This window comes from Cydia splendana, chromosome 3, assembly GCF_910591565.1.
Source record: "Cydia splendana chromosome 3, ilCydSple1.2, whole genome shotgun sequence".
Taxonomy (NCBI): domain Eukaryota; kingdom Metazoa; phylum Arthropoda; class Insecta; order Lepidoptera; family Tortricidae; genus Cydia; species Cydia splendana.
The window spans coordinates 5,092,142-5,116,613 of NC_085962.1; the positions used below are offsets into that span (position 1 = coordinate 5,092,142).

At 42.4% G+C, this 24,472-nt stretch overlaps 1 protein-coding gene across 6 annotated transcripts in view; it reads right to left on the reverse strand.

Moving 5' to 3' along the window:
- Positions 1 to 556: 556 nt before the first annotated feature.
- Positions 557 to 24,472, reverse strand: part of LOC134806382 (teneurin-m) — a 693,234-nt gene continuing 669,318 nt past the window's right edge. For 3 of the 6 annotated variants that reach the window (XM_063779611.1, XM_063779610.1, XM_063779612.1), the window contains 17 exons: positions 21,892 to 22,053; positions 21,053 to 21,346; positions 20,690 to 20,839; positions 19,130 to 19,624; positions 18,481 to 18,758; positions 17,984 to 18,200; positions 17,496 to 17,900; positions 17,025 to 17,360; positions 16,461 to 16,668; positions 15,041 to 15,067; positions 13,639 to 13,855; positions 12,796 to 12,972; positions 12,029 to 12,437; positions 11,402 to 11,651; positions 7,347 to 11,133; positions 4,825 to 5,196; positions 557 to 4,455 (listed from right to left, as the gene is read on the reverse strand). In XM_063779611.1, coding sequence (XP_063635681.1) covers positions 4,099 to 4,455; positions 4,825 to 5,196; positions 7,347 to 11,133; positions 11,402 to 11,651; positions 12,029 to 12,437; positions 12,796 to 12,972; positions 13,639 to 13,855; positions 15,041 to 15,067; positions 16,461 to 16,668; positions 17,025 to 17,360; positions 17,496 to 17,900; positions 17,984 to 18,200; positions 18,481 to 18,758; positions 19,130 to 19,624; positions 20,690 to 20,839; positions 21,053 to 21,346; positions 21,892 to 22,053 — 8,141 coding nt within the window. In that variant the 3' untranslated portion in view covers positions 557 to 4,098. The other 3 variants (XM_063779613.1, XM_063779607.1, XM_063779609.1) reach the window with 3 other exon arrangements.

A 24,472-nucleotide genomic window follows, 5' to 3' on the forward strand; every position in this document is an offset into this window, starting at 1 on the left:
TTCTATTCGTATGTGATTCTGGCACGCATATCTGTTACATATCACTAGTTGTACGCAATCACTTAGAAATTGTAATACATTATTTTTATTACTTGGATATCTGTTTGTTTTATTGAAAACCTGGGGCCTATTGCATAATACAATACTAGCTAATACTATTAGTGATTTTGTATGTAAAATGACTAATAGCCATTAGTACACTCACCTGCAATAGTATGTTACTCTTCGAAGGCGGCAAAAATATGTGACACGCTCTTAGAGTTCTACAAATAAGATCGTGTCAGATATTTTTGCGGCCATCGAAGAATAACATACTATTGCAGGTGTGTACCTATTATTTATAGCATCAAACACAAAAGCTGTCACTCGGACGCCACGTCACCGAAGTGTCAAAACTGAAATTGAACTTTATGCATATGCACGTAGGTCTATGTTGCTCTGTGGTCTGTGACCGACTAATCTGTCTTTGGCGTTGGACCTGCGATATATCGGTCATTGGCGTCCAAAAGGTTAAAGGGTTAACGTTCTATTCAGGTAGGATGAAGAAAAAATGCCATATAATTTAATATTTTTATTACATATTCCATTAGAATACTTTCTATGTTATTACTGTACATGCTGACGCACGCACTTCTAGCGAGTACGGAACTCTTTACACATCCAGAGTCTTAAAGGGGCTACGCTTGTCTACTATAGTACATGTAAATGCAGTTCGGATCCCGGACTATGCTACGCCTCCCGACTATGTGAAGCGCTCTATTACATCTAGAAGCTGAGTCTATTGCTTAGAAACATTGATGATAATTGATAACGGTACAAAACGACAAATCGGAAACGAATAGTTTCTAATACAAAGTTATTTTGTTTCGGAAACCGTAAACAATATTAATGTTGCCTTTCCACTGAGACGGAGATTAGAGACTGATTCCCACCAATAATCCACGTCTCTTCTCCGATCCGTTGGATTACAACCATTGCTGATTTCACATCTCCTATCATCTCCGCCTCAGTAGAAAGGTACCCTTATGGCCTCGGAATGATGATGTTCTAATTTAAGTAACTATGACAAGTATGGTACTAACGGAATTATTGTTGTTTGTATTACAGTCTTACAATCAGCAGCAAATATATGTCAACCGCAAACACATTGACTCCAGTGTATTTTGATTGTGTTATGATGGTAAGCGCCACTTGCGCCAATTGCACCATTCCACTAACCCGCGGTTAACCGGTTAAACCTGGTACCATGGTTACCAGTACAATTTGATTTGACACTGGGTTAACGGTTTAACCGCGTAACCCCAGGTTAGAAGGATGGTGGAAGTGGCACTAAGAAGCAGTGCCCTGCCTTAAGTATCCAAGCATATTAGGCAAGTAGGCATGTCACCTGCATACTTAAGTCTGGGCACTGAGGGCCTACCACGAAAAACGAAATTTCGTTATCTGCCTCTCTATCGCTCTTGCTTATTCGAGTGATAGAGCGGCAGATAAAGATATCTTGGGTTTCGCTTTTTTTTGCGGTAGGGCCTCTGACTCTAAATACCTACAGTTATTTTAGTAAGCGGTTTTGCGCCAACATCGTAGCAACAAAGTTTGATGATTTACCATGATTCTTATTGATTGTTTTATTAATTATTATTTATTTTTTCGACAGTCTACAGTTCGGCAGATTGCAGTGCCACCTTTTGACATTATCAAGACCAGTAATGAAGTATTTTTAAAACATTTCTTGTATTAGATGTTTGACGCTATTGAAAATTATTTTAGCGATATTGCAAAACGATTTGTCCTAACGACAAATCATATAATAATAATAAAACATGATACTGCAGTTTTAATAGTAATTTTAAATAGATCTAGTACAGATTTAGTGCATAATTATTGTTCATCGTACTTTCTCGGAAACGTTCGTATTTGTCACGCTACTTCAGTCAACCTCAGTACATTTTACGAGACTGACTGACACAGCAAGACACGTTCGTACGTTTCCGTGAAAATACGATGGAAAATAATTATGCAACACATCTGTAGTTAGTGATGTGTGAGCCTTTGTCAGTATCAAGTGTTATTATTAGAGCTGTTTCCCACTGACGTCCAGTTTTTTGCGGGTACGGTTTTTTGCAGGATCCCGTTTTAGTAGTATAGGTGCTAATATAGTAACTTTCACACGAGGATTCTGTTTGCGGGATCCTGCATGCATACTACAGAAAACTGGATCCTGCAAAAAACTGGACGTCAGTGGGAAACAGCTCTTACAGATCATGTATGTGGATACATTCGAGTGAGCCGCAGTCGCCCGTGGAGTAGATTCTAGAGCCTCTCTGCCGATATATTACACCATATCCTAACTTAGAGGGTAAATTATAAATAATTCCAAGCGTAAAGATATGTACAATATTTTTACAGATTACATCTCAACTTTAAGTACCTATTTACAAATTAGAATTCTTTATACATTATAAAAAAGAACTATACCGCTCTAGTATTATATCACCGCGAAATCAATAACTACATTCACAATAGATATATATTTCATTATTATTAATTAATTTAAATAAAAATACACCTTATAGTTAAATAAATGATAAGACGTATTACATTACGACGTATTGCTTTTTTAGTCACATATTCCAAAAATATCACCAACGCTGGGCCGTCCGGCCGCTGGGTGCCGTGGTTCCCACCGTAACAATTTTTGTATCAAATATTTACGTTCACCTCAGTCATCTAGCTACTTAGTACCTCTAACACAGAGTAGACACCACAATTTAAATGATTCACATTTATGGACATACACTATTACTACAGTTATAAATTACTCCTTGCTCGCTGACTTACTGTAGAGGAATTCACAAATCACAAGTTCGAACACTGGACTGCCCAAAAACACACTGACGCTTGACAGCAACTGCATTAATTAAATTTATAAACTTATTATAAAAACAATTCATCATAAAAGATAAATTCAATAATAAATAATAAGGTATATAATATTGTGTATAGGGATAAATATGACTGACCGTTTAGAGTTTTGCTTTTGAGCAGTCCGTGAACGAAAAACATAAAAAAATAGTATTAAGTCTCAGTCTCTAGAAACGTGCGTAGAATGATAAGTCAGCAAGAAGCCTCTACATGTAAAACTACCCTTTTTATTGCACAACACATGCAGAAGTACGTATTAACGTTTTATGTAATTAAATTATTATATTTACTTTATTTGTCTATGTAGTATGAGGCCATTCTAATGGGATTACTGTAACGCTAGTTAGAACTCTGTCTCTCCGAGTGGGGCACGCTACGTAGCTCGTGCGATCGCGCCCTACCGACGAGGTTCTAGCGCGGAGTAGCTAGCGTTGTTGGGGTCATTCGATTTCATGTCAGAGGCGCTTTTATAAAAAACATTAGGTATAAAATATTGCTTAAATAGTAATAGTATTGCGAAGTAAAAAAAGACCTTAGGTCTAATTATTTAAAGGAACAACTACGAGACTAATAAAAATAGTATTTACAATTAACCAAATTACAGTATGGATAGCATGAGATATTTGGCTACAATGTGATAGGGCTACATTTTCGTGTAAATAATAATTCTAAGTGACGAGAGTATATCGATAAAAATATGTAGGTACTACTAAAATAATCTTTAAAAGGGTTAAAAATTGTGATCGTATGAGTATTTTGGTTTATTATGTTCAGTTCATCGCTCATTATTATATCTTTATTATTATGTTAACTTTATGACCCGGTACCCTGTGAGAGTTGTTCGTGAGATTCATTTTCAGTCCGAGAATGAGTATAGGGCGAAAATATATTAAAAATAAGCTACAATAAGGGGATCAAAATAATTGACTCGCCTAAGTACGCAAAGCGGGTAACGAAACGCTCTACTATGGCCTATAAACGTAATCGTCCCGTATCAGATCGATCCACAAACCGTCCTACTCTCTTCACAATATCCCGCTATCCCGATCACTTCCATCACAACTCATCCTCAAAAGGCCGACAACTTCAGTCCTATAAAAAATAAATCTAAAGCCGTTTCGAACCCGGAACGTTCCAAATTCAAAACGGAGTCAAGTTATGGCACGTTCAGACAGATCACGAGCGGTGGCGCGAGCGGCCGCTCTTTCTCCGTTTCCGCCGGCCGTCGCGCACGAAGACGATGTTGGCGGGGTCGTCGGCCAGCTGCGGGTACCTGGAGACGGAGTGCACGTCCTTGGCGGCCCAGCCGTCGACGACGCCGTGCGAGATGAGCTCCTCCTTCTCCTCCTCGGTCCAGACGCCGCGGCCCTCCCAGCCGGCCGCCACCAGCGCCTTCTCGCGCTCCCAGGCGCGCGCCGCCGCCCGCTTGTGCGCGTGCTTCAGCAGCTTCAGCCGCTCCGCCGCCGGCTCCACGCCGTAGCGCAGCACGATCACCGCTTGCGCCGACCCTTTGCCCACCGCGTGCACTCGAACCTGACAAATTAAATAAGCTTTAGTGTTTTCCGACAAGCACTAGGTACAGTCAGCCAAGAAAGTGTAAAGCCAAGATAGAGTCGAAAAGTGGTAGACCACTTCCTTGGCTGACCGTACCTATATCACCACTTTTTCATACGTTAAACCCTCGTCATGTTGCACTGATAGAACTTTTATGTTTTTTTACTGCTTAAGAAAAATTATGTCATCTTAAACTTTTGGTTTCTATTCAAATGTGAATGTTTTCAAGAGTTTACAAAAAATATACTTTGATTTGACTTATTGTGTCATTTTCCTTTAGTACCTGCATGAAATCTATTTTCAATTTGAATTTAATTAGTATACAGTAAAATTATTAAAACAAAATACCTCTAAGCCTTGATCATTCGTTTCATCCTGCGACACGTTGAACTTCCCAGACAACCGTCTCAGCTCCTCCATATCATCTCTGATCTTCAGCGAATTATCTTTGACGAAGTAGAAGACGTCCTGATCGTGTATGCTGAAGTGTACGTCGAGGAAGTAAGAGTTGTTGAAGACGGTGGTGATGACGTCCTCGACGACGCTATTGGCGCCGTCGGCGACGCTGATGTAGGCGCGGCCGTCCACGCGCGAGATCAGCACGCCGGACCCGAACACGCCGCGCTTGTACGACACGCGCGGCAGCAGGTTGCGCGTGATCGGCTCCATCTTCAGGAGCGGCGTCGGCACGAAGTCGATGTCCGACAGTTTGTCGTTCACCTACAATGAACAGAAAAACATTTGTTATAGGCAAACATTTCGTTTAATGAACTAAAGTGAAGGATTACGATGAAAATTATAGATGTTCAAGTTGCGAAATGTTTCCAAAAAGTTCGTAATGTTCTTGAAAATTTCATTTCAATGGTAAATTTCGATTCCCATAGCAAAAACATGCGAAGTTTAATATGGAAATATCGCAATTTTGGAAAGTCTTCGACGACACACCAGTGTTCATAATGTGACAGGGTGGCCACTTTCTGGAAAACCGGGAAAACCGGGAAAAGTCAGGGAATTTCGCTAGTCATGGATAAGTCAGGGAATTGTCAGGGAAATTTAATGGAGGTCAGGGAATAAAAATTGTCTCTGTATGTACATAATAAAATAAAAATAAATATATTAATTTTACCATCTGCAAACATTATATCTTCTTCTTCCTGGCGTTATCCCGGCATTTTGCCACGGCTCATGGGAGCCTGGGCACAGAATAAGTAATAGGCGTGGGGTCCGCTTGAGTACTAATCCCATGATTTGACGTAGGCACTAGTTTTTACGAAAGCGACTGCCATCTGACCTTCCAACCCTGAGGGGAAACTAGGCCTTGATGGGATTAGTCCGGTTTCCTCATCGAGGCGATTCTAAAACTATACCACATCATTACATTTCAGCCATTTTTTTTAAATTAAAACAAAAATAATTTTCAAAACATACCAAGTTTGGGCTTCTCCAGATACGATATGGCTGATTTTTTTTGTACAATATACCTCAAATGATACGTGATATCCTCATATCTAACCCTAATAAAGCAATTTTGAAAATAATTTCATTTAGTATTTTTTTTTTTAATTTTTCAATAATACTAAGTGATACAGTCCTACTTCAGTATCTATTCTACGAGACTTAATGGAACTGTACTGCAGATACGGTGCATATTAATCATAAAATGATACGTAATATCCATATATCCAACGGGGAATACCTGTTTAACCCTACCATACACGATTGGTTTCTAAAAAAATTTTTTTTTCTCATAAAAAAAAAACAATGACTCAGCACTCCCCTCCTATGGATTTTTTTTTTAGGAACTGCGGGTCAAAAATTTTGTTTTGATCTCTAGTATGCGTGTGCCAAACGGCTAACCCCGTACATCGATTTGCGGTTTTCTATGAAATTGGGGTCGTACGTTTGCTGCTAAATAGGTCAATAATAGGTAACGCTATATCCTACCACGGCGGTATAGACAAAATAAATATTGAAAAAAAAAATGATCCACGCGGCTCGTAAAGTGAGCATTACGAGCCGCGTGGATCATTTTTTTTTGTACACGGAGGAGCTACACAAAAAGATAGAAAATTTAAGTCCAGGGGGCCGATTTTTGAAATTCGACCACTCGATTTCGTGTATTTCGTTAAATGATATCTCCACTACTATAGACGGTCAAGCAAATCTTGTCAGTAAAAAAAGGCGCGAAATTCAAATTTTCTATGGGACGATACCCCTTCGCGCCTACATTTTTCAAATTTGCCGCCTTTTTCTACTGACAAGATCTGCTTGACCAAGTATAGGCGTTTAAATTCTACTAATAGAATTGAAATCGAGTGGTCAATACCACTTTACCACTAGATTCCCAATTTCTATCGCTCGTATCTAGTAGATGATGAAAATATTTTGAATTAGTCTCTTTTTTCAAATTTAATTTCCAAAATATCGATCCTAGAAGAAAAATTGTGAGGACCAAACTTGTAGAGAATCAAATTTCCTAAAATTTTTGTCCTCACGGTTTCACTGTAAAATCAAAAATGGCCGAGTTATTCAAGAAAAACCGTTTTTCGAATATACACAGGAGCCTGAACACTACTTTTTGAATTTACACTCCCAGTGACCCGACTCCGAGGGACCTACGAAAAAAAATCCAACAACTGATTATTCACGGGTAGGGTCGGTTTTTTGGATATAATGACTGGACTAATTCAGATTCTGCAAAAACTCAAAAATGTATTCCAATTACATATTTTATATTTATTACATTTAAGATTATGGTCAGGGAAAAACTTGAAAAAACGCCTGGAAAACCGGGAAAAGTCAGGGAATTTGGGTTATAGTAAAGAGTGGTCACCCTGTGTGAGTATAGTTCGACACTCGATTGGACTTACCTTCTCAATGATGCACTGAAGACCAGACATCACACCGAAATCGGGCGCCAAATGCGGCGCCGTCACGGAAGTTATCGGTTGGAAGATCATGTCGGTGATGTACCTCGATCCCATCATCTTGCTCAAGTCGTAGCCGTACAGTTCCAGCCAGCTGCCCAGGTTCGTCATGTACGGTACGTTCTGGTTCTTATTTATCGGATCGTTGTTCTTAAATCTGTAGATAAAAATATCCGTTGGAAGACTGAGTTTGGTCGCCAGGTGCTCCCAGCTCGGCGTCATCCATTGCCCGACTATCGGGTCGTACAGCCTGTTGTCGAGATATACCAGATTCGTGTTGTAATCAAATATACCGCCGTGGAAGTCTACGGGCACGTAGAAACCGGGGTTGGTGTCTTTGATTATCTTTCCGAAGGGGCTGCGTTTGATTTCTTTTATGATTTCACCGTTGACGTCGAACACTACGAGCGGCGAGCCGTTGTGGTCTGTGGCAACATAGAACCTCTGGTCTTCCGTTTCTATGCAAGTAAGGAAGTTTCGCTGGTCGTACAGGAACCTCACGGTCTTCTCGGTTTTAGGATAGTGCATGTGTGTGATCAGATTAGGAGTTTGAGGATTGGTGTAGAAGAATTGGGTGACGTTATTCTTATCGTCCTTCCAGGCGACCAGACGGTTTCTGTTATCGTAGTAGTACCACATCTGGAATTTGTCCCTTTCGAAGGCATGCACGAACTGTCCTCGGGAATTGTAGCGGTATTTCTGTTCTCCCCTCCTAATAACGAAGCCTCGGCCGTCGTAGCTGCTGAACTCAATGTCGCCGTACTGGACGACCCTATCACCGATATCGTAGCCCAGGTACCGTTTCTCTCCGTGCTCGATCACACCAATGACGTTACCGTTCTCATCGTAAACGTATTTCCAATCGTCTTCGGAGCCGACCACTTCCATGAGATGTCCGTCGAAGTTGTAACTGATTCGTTCGCTGGAAGACGTATCGCCGATCAGCATCTTTTTAGACTTGATTCTGTTTCTGGCATCGTATTCAAGTTCGAGGCGGAAGACATCGAATGATTTAATATTCATGAGCACCGTTTTTATTCTGCCGTGGTCGTCGTAGTCGGTGATGGTGAAGTATTGCTTGCTCGTGTCTTGCATGACGGATCGATTGAATGTGTTCCTGTAGATCCTCAAGTCGCTTACTCCTTCTAAGGTACCCAAATTTTGGTTGTACTTCAGTCTCAACTGGGGCATTTCCTTGCTGTTAATGTTAACGTCAATCGTTGAAAGCCTGGCGTTGCCATCATATTGATATTTGAAGTGGGCATTGTTAAGGCCACTCTTGGAGTTGAATTTCATCTTCTCGTCTTTGAGAATGCCGGCGTGGTACTTATAGTCCTGTTTGAGATCGTAATCGGGGTCCGTTATTTCGACATTCTTCACCAGGTGAGTATTTTCGTGGTACACGTAGCGGATAGCGGACGCGCCAGCCAATATCGTCTCCAACTTGCCCGCCTGGTCGTACACGTACAATATCTTACCAGATTGGTGCGGGAAGATCTTAGCCAAAATGTGTCCGTCATCGTTGTATAGGATTTCATAAGGATGTCTGTTCATCGGCGAGAAATATTGGTACTTGAAATAGCCTAGCGAAGTCATCAGTGCGAAGGTGTGGATGTGTCCTCTTGGCGTGGTCAAGTTCTGGAGCGCGCCAGAGTCGTCGTAGTCTAACAGATAATCGCTGCCTCTAGGAGTCGTGACCTTCAGTGGAAGACTTGTAAACATGTCCCTGAAGGAATAGGCCAAGGACGACCCGTCACCGTATTTGATCTCGTGCAATCGGCCAGCTCGGTCGAAACCGTAGGTTTCATTTAGATCGCCCCATCTCCAACTGGTGAGTCGGCTGAATCTGTCATACTCCAGTTCAACCTCGGCGAAGATACCATTCCGCGGTCCCCACTTCACGGGCCTCGCAGTTCTATCGTACGTGACGTTCAGTAACTCCACCTTATCATCCATGAACACGGCTACAGTGGAGGAGTCTCTATCGTATTCGAGCGTCAGAAGGTTCTCACCGTTCACTCTCAGCTTGCGACCGATCTGAGCCACGGCTTTGCTGCTCTTTCCCTTGTTAGATTGCAATCTGCGCAAGAAGTATCTCCATTCAAATCGGTTTGCTAAATCACCGCCAACTTCAGTTCTCTGCTTCGCGGGCACGGGGTAGCTTTCGCCCAAAATGGGATCTATTTCGGAGAGAATTGTGTACGGAACTGTGTCCGTTGAAATGACATGTCCCCACGGCATACTGGTGGAGATGCTACCGTCCGTAGAAATGATCGTCTTCTTTTCTGCTTCTCCGACCTTAGTGTTAACAGAAGAACCCTTAATGAGAATAGAAATGGGTCTCTTATTGTTTTCGCTCACCAGAACTGTGGCGCCTTTAAGGCTCAGGTCGAAGGTCAAGTTGATGATTCTGCCGGTCGGGGTAACGGCTGAAGTTAGTCTACCGAACTCATCATACTTGTAGATGTAGCTACGTCCAGTGCTATCGTATTTAGCCTTAAGTAATCCAGTGGTACCGTGATAGTCGAAGGTTACATTGAAATTGTCGGGTGTTCGTAATTCTTGTAACATTTTCATTCTGGACATTTTGAGTCTGCATTTCTGTCCCTTGGTGTTCTCTATCGAATTGACTTGGCTGGCATAATCACGTAAGAGGAAGACTTTGTTACCGGCCGCGTCGGTAACTGTGCTCAACTTGCCGTTGCTGGTATTTACGTTGTAAGTGAACACATAGTTATTTTCGCCGGTCAGAATGTTCTTTGTCATGATGTGCTGACCGAATCTGTTGAAAACGTAAACTTCCTGCGTATCGGGTGAATATATCTCATACTCTCTCGATCCACTGGCGTCAGGTATACTGGCCATGACTGATCGAATTCTATAGTTTGCCTGGTCTGCTATGTGCACGATACCGTCCGGGCTCACAATCACGGCTGAGATCGTATTGAACTTGGAATTGGAAGCTAGGAAATGATCGGCCTCGAAGCAATCGCAGCCGCGTTCCAAACAGTTGCACTTAGATTCCGCGCCAGCATAAAGGGAGATTTTGCCATCAGTAGTTATCAGACGCACTCTATTTATTCTCTGAGAATCACTTTCAGCTACGTACAAGTCACCGGCAGCTCCAAAGGCAATGCTCTGCGGCATCACCAAAGTAGCATAAGTCGCCAGTTCCATATCGTAGCCGGTCAACGGCGATGGGCAGTGCAGGGGACGTCCAGCGATCACTTTAACCCTGCCATCCGGAGCCATCTGTAGAATCATATGATCGTCGATAATATGGAGGCTGTTGTCCAAAGGATTGATGGCGAGTTCTGTAGGCCACCTCAGATGGACTTCCTCTACGCTTAAGGTTCCTTCGCAAGGGATCGGTTTCCAGTGCGCTCTGTGCATGTGATTGCCGATGACCGTAGTGATGATGCCATCTCTGTCGACCATGCGAATGTTAGTTCCGTCGGCGAAGTATAGGACGTTGTCAATGGATACCGCCACTCCTTTCGGGTAGGCCAGCTTGGCATCTCGGGCTAGAGCACCGTCGCCGCAGTGGGCCTCGTCTCCAGGCAGACATCTCTCGCCGGAGCCGACCACCGTCTCCCAGTTGTGCTCGGGGTCGCTGTAGTCCTCGGTGTTGCGGACTTTAATGATCTGATGGGATTCGGGGTCGGAGATGTACAGCGTGCCGTCGAGCGGGGACAGGGCCATGTGGTACCGGTAGGAAACTCGAGTGGCGCTGCAAAAGAAAAATAAATATGGGTTAGGTACGCCGAGAGGAGTTTAAAAACTTGTTTCAGAAGTTTTACTTTACTTTATGTTCGATAGTATGTTTTTTTTTCCAAATCGGTGCGAGAATACACTACGAGTCGCAAGTACCCAGAGGATCGGGGTACACTCTCAGCCGACGCGACGAGTACGGGACATGTTTATTTAAATTCTCGGTGCATCTGTTTCCGTAACCATCGGTATATTAGAAAGGGGCAAACGGAACAATGAACACTCACTTGAGTTTGACGAGGGTCACGACCTCGCCGTCGGGCTTGATCTTGCGCACGAGGTTGAAGTCGCCGACGTACAGCGCGCCGGCAGGGTCGGCCGCCAGCGCCACGGGCGCCAGCAGGCGCTGCCGCCGCGCCGCGCCCCAGCACTCCGCGCACTCCAGCCCGCGCTGCCGCCCGTCGCCCATGGCCGTGATGATCAGCCGCGGCTTGTGCTTCAGGTACGTGTTCGTGCCGTCGCCCTTCTGCAGGATACCTGAGGAGGACACCACGAAACTTCAACTTCCGGTAGTCCGAGGAATAGCGAGTCGGAAACTTCATCTTCGGGTAGACTGTCTAAGCTAGCTGTCGCTGCAAAGTCTGGTCCGTCGTCGGAGGAACGATAGAAGCTAATTGGAATTTAATAACTCTTATGGCGGTTCACGTTGCTCTCAATATGAAAGATTGTTTTGTTTATAATCCCCGAAGATATAGCGTAGAAATAAAAAAGATACGATGAATTAGATAATATAGCTATATTATCGTGTTAACTATGGGTTAACACATTTAAATGTCCCATAAGACTTCGTGTTATTAGTTTGATCATGATAAACCAGATTCCTGCAATACTAAGTCTGATTAAGAGTTACTTACCTTCATGGAAGTTGTATCTGTGATGAATATCGAGATTCCAGCCGCCGACGTCAGATATGCTCATATCGTGCCCGCTCAGTTTCGTCGTTTGCACGTTCCAGATGATGTCCTTGCAATCTGTGTATTGGTAGCCAACTTTCACCAGCGCCGTGGTGACTCCATACACTCTTTGTCGATACACGTTTAGCCGGTTCCACGGATACGTGAATTTGATGACGGGATCGGCTTCGAACGTCTTTTCGAACAGGATGCCCTCGATCGTGATTCTCAGATGGATGAGGGCTAAAGTTGGGGGTACTTTTTCGGGCGTCAACTGAAGTTGGATGGTGGATAAATAGCCAGCAGCCCGAGAGCTGTGGTATACCAGGTTTAAGCCTGTGCCGGGGATTTGGAGACTTTCTTGAACGACCTGAAAGAATAATTTCAAGTTGAGAGATAATTTTCTAAAAGGCAAAAGTAGGACAGAAAAATATCACGAATGAGGAGGTGCTGCGAAGAGGGAAAGAAAAAAGAGTGATCCTTGAAACCGTAGAGAACAGACGTGGAAAAAAATAGTGGGCATTTTATGCGACTGGACTAAATATTTCTCTAAAACTATTTTGGAAGGGAGTATAAAAGCGCAGAGGTACAGGCAGACCCAGATATGGCCAAGTAAAAAAGTGGGGGTCATGTCGTATTAAAAAATCAAAAAGAGCTGGGAGATACTTCACCGACAAAAGAATAACATAACTTATGATGATAACGTTTGTTTTGACGTCCGCCGTTACCTGTGACTCGGCGAGTATGGCGCTCTTGTCGGGACAGGCGCCCTGGAAGCCGTGCTTCCACGTGGCGAGCACCACGGGCTTCATGGCGTCGTAGTCGTGCGCCAGGCACGCCTGCGGCGGGCCCGACCCGCCCTTCTCGTCCGCCGTCGTCATCACCACCGAGTCGATTATCACAACCTGCAAATGGCGAACATGCTTAACCTCTAGCACAGAATAAGTAATAATATTTCATACAGAATAGACACGCTCCATCCCGCCCCGAATGGCATGTGTAGCCAATCTGCCGCCGCAAGGCTCACCAGTGGCAGATACAGATTGACAGTATCCCGATTCAATTAGCAACGTGATTGAAGTGATGAACGTGATGAAAGTTCAAAGTGCCGGTATATGTGTGAGCTTAGTATTAACTTCAGTAAATAAAAACTTTTCTTCTACCTGCTAATAAAGTATTTTCATGTTACTGGCCGTGCCTTAACTTGATATATCATCATGATAGGTCGCTACGAGAGATAGACTATGCTGAAGGTACTGTACTTAGGTAGGCCATTCACACGCACAATGGACGCTCGAGAAAGGATTCGATAACCACTTCTTCGTCACGATTGAAATTGACGAATAGTCCGGCTGATTGAATTTGGCCATAAGAATCAGCGCAAGTTAGGAGGTTTTTAGGCCAATCGGAATCTTGGGGCATCTCGGTCTTACGCGTTTATCACACTGATACGAATCCGCTTGCGGCTCCGGTGTGTGACCGAGACACCGATATGCACGTATAGCATGAGGATCCGCATCCAATGTGAAAACCGCCTGAGACTTTAAGATTACACTACGCATTTTACATACCTCATTCCAAGGCACGAAGACAACTTGCGAAGAGCGCTTGAACGGCGCCCGTCCAAAGTGTAGGGTGACCGCGCCACCGCCGTTCACGAGCAGGTCGAACCAGCCGTCGTCCCGCGTGAGCGTGAAGCCCTCCAGCGGCGTGGACGTGGACACCCTCACGCCCACCAGCCCGGAGCCCAACGAGGTGACCACACGGCCTCGGATCACCGCTGAACGGCTGCGGACGTTATAAACTTAGGTAAAGTAAAATTGTAAGATGGTAACTTGTTCTCATAATGTTCACCCACCACTTGTAGAAAATTGCATATTTTAAGACTTCAAAAAAGGGGAAGGTTCTCAATTTATCGCAATCTTTTTTATTTTTTGCTATTATTAGTTTTAAAGCAGGGGTGCCCAACAATTTCATCACCCTTAAGTCGAAAAATTATAAATTCTTAATTAGCTTTGAATATAACAATGGGGTTAGGTTTGTTAATTTATGATTGGAAATTTTGTATGTTTCAACTACATGAATGGGTACTTTTCTACTAAAACTTTATCATCATTAACTGTACTGCTAAGTGATTGTATATCTAACTACTTATGATTGATTTAGTTAATAAACTAGTATTACGTATTAACTACTTTTGGCAAACCTTTAGGGACATACTTCAAAAAGGTTCTCAAAGTGCTTCAAACATATTTTATATAATTTTACTAACTCTACCTACATAAAACCCTTTAAGTAGTATAGGTACTTACTATAAAAATATTTCATTATAAACAAACATTTATTGATAGTATAGGATGCGTAAAATGTAAGACATATTCGTGCTTCGAATTTAACAGCTGATGTAGATAGCGCTGTAACAACGCTATCTATTTCAGCTGTCAAACAATTGGCCACGATTTTTCCTAAATTGTACATCTCATCTACTATCAATGACTCTTTGATTATAAGTATATCACATAAAATAAAAAGCGTAACACATATTTCACAGGACACGGTATAATAGGTAACTAAATACATTAATGCAAAACACATGCAAACGACAATCATAATACATAAATACATAAAATATATTATGTTGCCAATTAGAACCTACGGTTATTTAATTATTATTTATAAAATAAATACTAGTGTAAAGTATGTACTGTATCAATAGGAACATAATAGAAGCCAGTGAAATTATGAATGGAAATTTCGTTTAGTTTATGAACTACAAACAAATGACGGTGCATCAGGGTCAGGTTTGAGTCTGTTCGGAAAGAGAAGAGTGGTATAGGACCTCATACATTCCACGACTCTCCTCTTTCCACACAGACTATCAGCATAATATTCAAAATACTGGCTTCTATAATTCGTCTACAACCCTATTATAGTCATTATAGTCGCACACACACAATCCTACAACTTTCTTACCTCGTATTGAAGTGATTCCAAAACATACTGCGCAGCGTTAGAAGGGCGGACAGAAACAGAGATGAGTACCGTTACATATATGTTAATTTAGAAGATGTAGGTAAATATATAGTACATAGAGGACATGCATGTGCCGATTGGGCTGGCAGGGATACCACAGTGACTGACAATAAAGTAGACTTAAACAAAGAAAAGTCTGCAACGATTCTGATAGCATACGCAGTGCACGTATTATTTACGTATACGTCATAATTTCATAGAAGTTTGACGTTTAAAATAACACTTGCAGTGCGCGTGCTATCAAAATCGTTGCAGACTTTTCTTGATCTAACTCAAAACTTTTGCTATTGACTTGGTTGATAAGAGGGCCTTAACTTTCCAAAATGGTTTTAACTGAGATTTGTATATTAGAATCCAAAAGAAAGGGCCATCAGTTCTGATCTCCGAATATAGTTCAAATTCAATGGGACCAGAAGGCATTCTAATATAGGTACTTAACGAATAATGTATTTTTTTTTGTAAAATAGCAAGCACATCCATTCAGGAATTGTAAATTGCTAGAAATGTTTGCATGCGTGCATACAATTCGAGTAACTCTCTAAATATTTAGGTGAGAATTATAGTTGTGCGGCTACTGACAAGTGTGGCTTAATTAAGACTTCATTTCGAGAGACAAAGGTCTTGACTAATTTTAGACGATCACTGTGGTGTCAATAGGTACTACCGCCATTTTTGTTAATTTTGTAACATGTAATATCAAACATAAATTCGCCTCGAGTGTTTGAAAATCAAAGCAAAAACTGTGTCGCACTCTTAAAATGTAAATAAAACATTGGGATTGACTGGGGCACAACATTGCGTATCTTATATTATAACAGATATTTTGTTAATTTTGCTCACAAGAGTTATTAGTAGTAAGTAACATATAGGTATTATAGGAAAAGTTGACATAATAATTATCGAATTTTTCCCATGACATTTAGTCATAATTTAAGGCGTTATATAATATAATCGATCCAATTTAAAATGTTGAACATTTATGTCAACTGTTCCTAATAAAAATATTCGAAATATGGTCATAATTTTTACTGTTCTATTTAAAAAAAAACAATATAATAATATTGTCATGACATGACCGAACAATAAAACTTATGCATATATTCCCACGGACAAAACGAGCGGGGAAGGAGGGGTAAAAATGTCTGTAGTGTCTTCTAACAATAAGTCAAAGGAGACATTAACATTTTTACACAACCTGCAGGGCTAAGATGGTCGGCTCTTTATCATTTGTCACTATGCCTGTCACGTTCTAACAAATATGTAAGTACGAAAGTGCCACAAGGCATGACAGGTGATAAAAATGCGACCATAATACCGCTGCTGATAGTTTTGTGACACAACACCAACCACGAATACTCACCTCTCATTAAAGGTCTCCTGTTTGGCATAGTTCTGCAGACTACCTTCGTCGATGAGGAACTTCATCCTCTCGAAGAAGGAAGCCGTGATGGCGGGCGGCTGCTTCCGCAGCAGGATGTCGGTGGGCTTGGGAGACGACACGCAGAGCTGGCTTCCCTTGCAGGCGACGGATTGACAGCATTCCGGGTCTTCGCAGTCCACAAGGCCATCTGAAAGTCACGGTAAAAGTTTTTTTTATTTAAGTCCTAAAACTGGGTGTGCTGATGATAGAGTCTGCCGCGCGGAAAGAGAAGAGTCGTGGAATATATGGGAACCAATACATTCTACGACTATTCTCTTTCCGCACAGACTCTACCCATTCCATTTTTTTTCTGAATTAATTCAAAAGAAACTGTTCTTTTGAATTAATTCAGAAATAGAAGTAGATATCTACCTTGGTACTTATAACTAAGTATAATTTGGTGTTGAGCTAATGTCGTGTTGTGTCCACTCATTATATTTCATCAAATCAGATTTATTCTTTAAAAAAGTACAAGTACCTAATAAAGAAAAACAATGTATTTACCTTTATCATTATCCTTTCCATCATCACAAATCTGCTCTTTCAGCGTTGTGCAGTCGGGACCGTCCCAGCCGTCGAAACATTTGCACTCCCAGTGGCCATCATTGGCCACTCGGCACTGGCCGTGGCCGGCACAGCCTCGTGGACAGCCCTCCAGCGTGCAATGTCTCCCGTTCCAGCCAGACACGCAGAGGCAGGTTCCATTCTTGCATTGTCCGTGGTCGCTGCAGCGCGCATCGCAGAGTTTAGACGTGCAGAATTCGCCGGTCCAGCCGGGGTCACAGACACATGACTCTCCCACACATCTGCCGTGCGGGCCGCAGTCGAGGTCGCACACCTCTGAAAATTTTGTGAAAACACAAATACATACCAAAGGAATCAAAAGATGGAAAATGATATGTAATGACATAATGTCATCGTCGCAGTCGATTTATATAGATATTTTAATTCTAATAACAGAACAACAAAAATTACCTTTGGAGCAGTCCTCGCCCGACCACCTAGCATGGCACGTACAAGTTTGCGTGTCAACATCAAAGGTCCCATGGCCAGAGCAGTCCGGCAGACACTGAAGCGCGTCCTTGTCCATAGTCGCACAGTCCAGTCCTTTCCACCCTTTCTTGCAGACACAGGCCCCTTCGATGCAGAACCCATGGCCCGAGCAGGTCGGGTGTGGGCAGTCGACTTCGGCGCAGAATTTCCCCTTGTATCCCCTCACACAAGAACACTTCCCGTTCACGCAGTGGCCGTGGCCGTTGCAGTCGGGCACTTCGCACTCGTCGTGTCGGAGGGAGCACTCTTTGCCCTTCCAGCCGGGGTTGCACTGGCATTCACCGTTGATGTATTCGCCGCGTTGACTGCATAGAACTGGACATACACCTGTAATGATATTGTATGAGTTAAATGACGCTGGTTATCTCGATTTCAAAGTTTATCTATCCTTTAAAATGAGTTATACTTACTCTCGCTACAGTCGTCTCCTCCAAATCCTGGCTGACATTGGCAATGGCCCATAAGGCACTCACCCTTGCCTGAGCAGCCGTTAGGGCAATTATGGGTCATGTCTTCAGCCACCGCCGCGATGAAGGATATTTCCCTGGGATCGCCGTCGTCGTTGTAAAGCGATAGGAACCAGTGGCCTTGCTCCATGTAATGCGTTACTTCTTTCTTTACGGATGGCTGAAAATAAATAAAATAAAATAAATAAATATTATAGGACATTTTTACACAAATTGACTAAGCCCCACGGTAAGCTCAAGAAGGCTTGTGTTGTGGGTACTCAGACAATGATATATATAATATATAAATACTTAAATACATAGAAAACAACCATGACTCAGTCGTGATGGTTTTCATGATGTCGTCATGAAAATGTGACGTAAAATTAAATGTTAGTTGCATATAGACGTTACAATTGTATTTAAATAGTTTCAGTTAGGAATATATGATTACGACTTACATGTGAAGCTCTCGTGGATCTCGCCTTGAAACCGCTAAGGACTTCAAGGAAGTGGTATTGCGTATGAGTGGGCAAAGCATTTCGCCTCGCATACACGCCAATTGAAGCTCCCCGAGGTATCATGTAGTCGAACTTGACGTAAGAAGCTTCTGACTGATAAAACTGCATATTCCAGTAACTATATGGAGGGATTTCTTCTGATAATTTTTCACCTAAGTTAATTTGTTTGAATGTCGTCCCGTCTGGCGGGAACGACTGTGCGGGGAATGTTCGCGCACCTAGAACATAAGATATACGTTAATTTGGTATTCTTAAAGCTCAAGAATAAAATATCACATTTCGTTTCATCATGCGATGATGTGGTGAAATTGTAAATCGTACCTACCAAGGTGCTAATCTAATACTCAAAACTAAGAGCAGTGCAAATCTAAAATTCTAATGTTAAATGTTGGAAATGTGCCTAATTACAAGCGCATGCGGTTTACAAACGTGCACCGTTAGTAATCCCTCAACCCATAATGAATATAGAAAAACATGCTAGTTAAAAGGGTTAACACATCTTCATTTGAAGGCCCTACACCTATAAAGGTAAATGGTTGTATGACAGTTAGTGAGTTATCGTGTTTCGAATCAAATTCTGTGACCTCACCTTCCAAGATAAGTATGGGTGGTGGAGTAACCTTTGGACATACACATTTCGGTGCTTCAGTGGTGGTCGGGCATTCGGTTGCTGTTTCCGTGGTGAGGTCAGTTGTGGAGTCAGTCAAGTCAGTCAGCGTTGATGCCTCTTCGCTGGTTGTTTCATAGGTTGACGTTGCACCTTCTGTAGTCGCTTCGGTCGTATTATAATTTAAGGTTGAGAAGATATCTGTAGTTTTTGAAGTCTCTTCGAATACTGACTTATCCGTAGTCGGTTTATCATAATAATCGTCATATGAGCCGTCTCCGGACCCATCGCAAACCGGACAAGTGCATTCACAAGTTCCTCCTTCAAAAATAGTTTTAGGTGGTGCTGATGTCACTGGTTTCAATGTTGATTCTATTGTTCTCGGGTTGTTGAAAGTCGATTCGGTTGGTGCCACATCTACGGGAGTTATGCGAACACTTGGTAACTCATTGCTTTCGCCATCTGTAGGTACTTTCACTGTCAACGAATAAAGCGGTTTGTAAGCAGAGTTGTCTGCGCCATCGGCCGATATTGTAAGATTAATCATAACATGTTTTGAGTTAGGTATTTCCGGGGTTTTGGATTCGGCAAAATTTACAGTAGTTCCTTCGGCATCTATGTTATCAGTTGAATTACTATCTATTGGGTTGTTAAAATTAGTAACACTCAGTGATGGTTCCGTGGAAATCATAACATGCTTTTCAGGTGCTTTATTAATTTCACTTGACGAAGATATGGTAGTTATTTTAGTTTTGGTTTCTGAAATGGTTGGCCTTGCAGTTGTTACTGGTACTGCAGTTATAGTTGATGTTTTAACAATCTGGTCTTCATTCCGTTCAGTATCATAATGGAATTTCTCAAGTTTATTAACAATATCTTCAGGTTCATTGATTTTAATATGCAGTTCCTCGTTCACTTCTTCTAATTGTGATTCTAACTTTAAATATTTAACTCTTTGCAATCCTCGCCACAAAACGGATGAAAGTGCATCACTTTGCATGGCTTCAGGTTCATAAGCGATATTATCATGATCGATTTTTGTTTTTGGCGCAATCTCTGGCGGTATATTAATGAGTGAATCAGGCTCGTTAGTTACTACGTTCACCACATCAGTACTAGTGTACTGTTTGTTAGTTTCAGTACTAGCTTCCACGGTATGATTAACTTCCGTTATTGCTTCTATAGGATTATTAGCCTCAGTAGTCGTTTCTGTAGTTGGGTTATTAGTTTCAGTATTGTCCGCAGGAGGGTTATTAAGCGTCGTTGTTTTAATATTAAGCGGTATGTCGGTTGTCGTTCCAAGTTCAATGTTGGTTGTGGATTTAAGCTCTACATCGGTTAGCACACCAGTGTTATCTACACTTACACTAGACACATGAACGTTGCCCCGGTCTTCTTCGCCTTCAGATACACCATGCACTACACTAAAGGTGTCCACAGAAGGCGTGATTAGCTCATGCATATCTACAGCGGAAGTGTCCGAAGAAGAAAGAGAAGGTGGTTCACTAGCATGCTCGTCGACACTTCGGCGAGCGCGTTTACCTGAGCCAGTGGCCGGCGTCTGATGCGGTCGTGCTAGAGACTTGTTGGACTCCAGCGTCGTCGCTTTCGACGCCGGAAACACCTCAGTGGACTCACCAACGACCACTGAACATGGGTTCGCGTTATGATATGAGGTTACGAAGTATGATGCTGCGGAAAAGAGGCAAGTTTTAGTTTTCATTGTGGTTTTGGTAAAAAATAACTGTGGTAAAGCGTGTGAGTTTTGGTTCGTCGTATAAAATAACGAAATAAATTGTCCATAATTTGATTTTCGTTTAATAACAAAATATAAATGTCCAGAAACCGACAATTTGTAATAGTTGACACAAAGCTCACACGCAAAGAGAAAGAAAATAAATGTACCTGATGTATAAGACGCAATTGCTAAAAGAAGAACGAACAACACTATGAACACTACAGCAGTACACTTCCAGGAACATCTAGAAGAGAGGCCTTTCCTAAAGTGGAACCGCGAGGCAGCCGGGGGGAAGTGGGTCGCCCGCAGGTTATTCCTGACGGGGAGCACCGGTACCGGCGCCCCGAAGGCGGGGTGCCGCTCGTTACGGTCCATCCTCTCGAGGGTGCTCTTGTCCTTGCCTGGACTACTACACGAGGAGTTTGATTTGTAATCCATCGATGGATTCTTCTGTATGTCGCCTGGAAAAATTATAACGTTAAAAAATTAGTGAAGTGAATTAGGGAAGCGTTGGTGGTAGTGGTAAGGCGTGCTAATTTCAAACCGAAGATCGCGGGTTCAAACTCCGGCTCGTACCAATGAGTTTCTTGGAACTTATGTACGAAACATTACCTATTTGATATTTACCAATCGCTTTTCGATGAAGGAAAACATCGTGAAGAAACCGAACTAATCCTAATAAGGCCCAGTTTCCCCTCTGAGTTGGAAGGTCAAATGGCAGTAGCTTTCGTATAAACTAGTGCATTTCAAATCTTGGGATTAGGTTGCCAAGCGGAACCCAAAGTCCCAAAGCGAGCCATAGCAAAATGCAGTGATAACGCTAGGGAGATGAAGACCTCCTCATCTTTTTTCTTTTTACTTTAATAATTATGTACTTAAAAAAAAAATCTGGCACAAATCCCGTTGTGATCAGGCTAATCTGTTTTAACAAATCCAATTCTTTAAAGGCATTAAGTATATAATATAAATGTTTTTTAAAATGACATTTTTGGAAGAAACTTTCTACCTGAAGGCACGTAGAAGTTGCCAGAGGGCGTGCGCACGAGACACGAGGGCTCGAAGTCGGCCAAGTCGGCGGGGTTGCCGGTGATGCGGCCGTTCAGTCGTGACATGGTCGGGTTGCGCGGTGGCACATCAGGTGGCGGGCGCGTTCCGTCCAGCAAGCAGCCTGCAGACAAAAGACGTACGTGTTAGGACCGGTGGCAACATCTTAGTACTACCAGACTACATCGCGACACATGTAGATTCGCTCTGAATCCATTCGGTTATCTGATATCATATAATATTTAAGTCATACGTATTTTTTTATTTATCGCATGGCATTATAGTTACTGGATTTAAATTAAATATTAATCAACAGATTGCATGAGGTTTGCAACTTTGCACTCTTCAGATACTCGATGGCCCTTTCACCGAGGTTCGCGACGTCTTTAATCCGGCCCTTGAATTTGATGAGAGCCATTCCAGAACAATGTGTAACATTAAATAACATACGTATGTAGTTGTTGTCTAAGTTGGATTGATAACTATTAAAATTATAAATATATGAAATAATAAATTCCGGAACTTATGAGAGGCCCAGGCCGCCGCCCGGTGACCTGGTGGTCAAACGTAGAAAAAGACCTCAAACGATCCCAGATGTCAAAAGAGACAACCCAAAACAGAGTAGCTTGGCGCAGAAGAGTGAGGAGGCCCGACTCCAAATAAAGGGAACAAGGAAAGAAGAAGAACAAGATATATAATAATAAATATAATTGCAGGGCAGCTTGTGGCGAGCTGTTGGGGAGTAACGACACCACGGACCCGAGTGCTCCCGAGAGTCGGTCAGGGTCTCCGTCTCCGGCGTGTCTTTGTCGGTCGGAGTGGACCCCCAAGGGGACCCGCAGGACTCTCAGCTCTGGCTTGCCTTCATTGGCCGTCCAGAGAGGAGTCGCTAGAGCTATATGCTCCAGGGGTGGAAGTGAAAGATGCATAAGACGCGAGTTGGCACAGTGGCTGGTAACAGCCACTGGGTAGAAAGCGGCGCACACCTCTCGACACCCCTGAGCCGCTCACACCGATGTTGCTCCTGGTCGTCTTTACGACGGCAGTTTCAGGGGCCCATCTAGTCAGCGGCGAGTCACCGCCTGCCTCGATGACGGTGTTAACATTGTTATGGCAGGTGTCCGGACCTCTTTTACAATAGCCCAATCTCATTGTCCACCCAAACATCAATCCATAGACCGGTATACTGTTCACTTTTTCTACAATAGTCCCAATGCCTGCTGAGACCGGTTCATGGGTGTCTATTGTTGCGCCTGTGAACGGGTTCCAGCAGGCGTTCTACATGACATTAAAGCTCTCCAAAGGGCCTCTACGTGTTGGATCTATATCCCCACGCAAGCCTATCAAAAGACCGGGATTTATAGGCCCGTGATATCTAAGGAGATACAAATATAATTATATAGGTAGGATAAAAGAGATTGTTAGTGTCTCATATCATATAGGTGTAGGTAGGTACTAATATATAAACGAGCATACGGCTGGTAAATATTGTAACAATAGATTATTCATTAGTACTAAAACAAGACAAGAAAATTACACTATTATGTCTATTATTAAGATCTGCGTGGGTACCCATTGTTTGCTTTCACTTGAAGGTACAGAAAAGGTCAACGAGCCTTCAAGGAACCGTTCCTAGTTAAATGTACCTAGGTAAGTCCTTGATCGGACACTCGAAAGTGTAGAGGTGCTCGCAGCCCAGTCACGTTAATGCGGGTCAAATGTCCATTTACTATAGTCTGTATCTTTCGATATTTAAATAAAAGTAAACAAAATCTACCCTCAAATGGCTCCTTGAGCCAGTTGAGGGTAGATGAAAACTTTACATGATCAAATAATGTATAGTCAGGCCGTTCATTGACAGATGCAGGCGGTTTTGTATTTGGTTGGTTAACCAATAATTGTTAAAACTACCCGAAAATGTACAAATTGTTTGTTTACATTTATTTAAATACCTAAAGATACAGAGTATAGGTAGGCAATTAATTTAATAGAAAACTTTTATAAAAAGTAATTGAAGGAAGGAGGAAGACGTGTTTTAGTGTACCAAGAAGCTCATTTGTTATTTTAAAAGCGTTTACAAAATTAATCAGCTCCTTGCGATCGGAACAAAAGCGACCATTAGGAACAAGGAAAGATTCAATTAATTCCATCCACGGAAATTTACAAGTTGAAATTCAATAAAGACTATAAAGAGCGAATATTGTTGTCGTAATGGTTCATAAACAAATAGCGGCACTCGGCCGGCGGCGGCGGCCATGCAAATGGATCGAGATCGCGTGTTCGGTAGTTTCTTATGAAGGAAATATACTAGTGGCTCTGTGAGCTGTAGACCTCGCGAGCAGAGCTTGAAATAACATGGTGCTAAGAGCTTTAAATACACCGTGTTTTTTTTGATTTCCGTTAATTTCAAGGGTGCATTCCTGAGCTTAAATCAAGTAACTTTCTCAAAGACACCGATGTTCTAATTAAGTCCATTTCGGAGATAATCCATAATTTATTTTTTTACTATAAGGCCTCTACAAGCGTGTACACTTGCCTTAGGG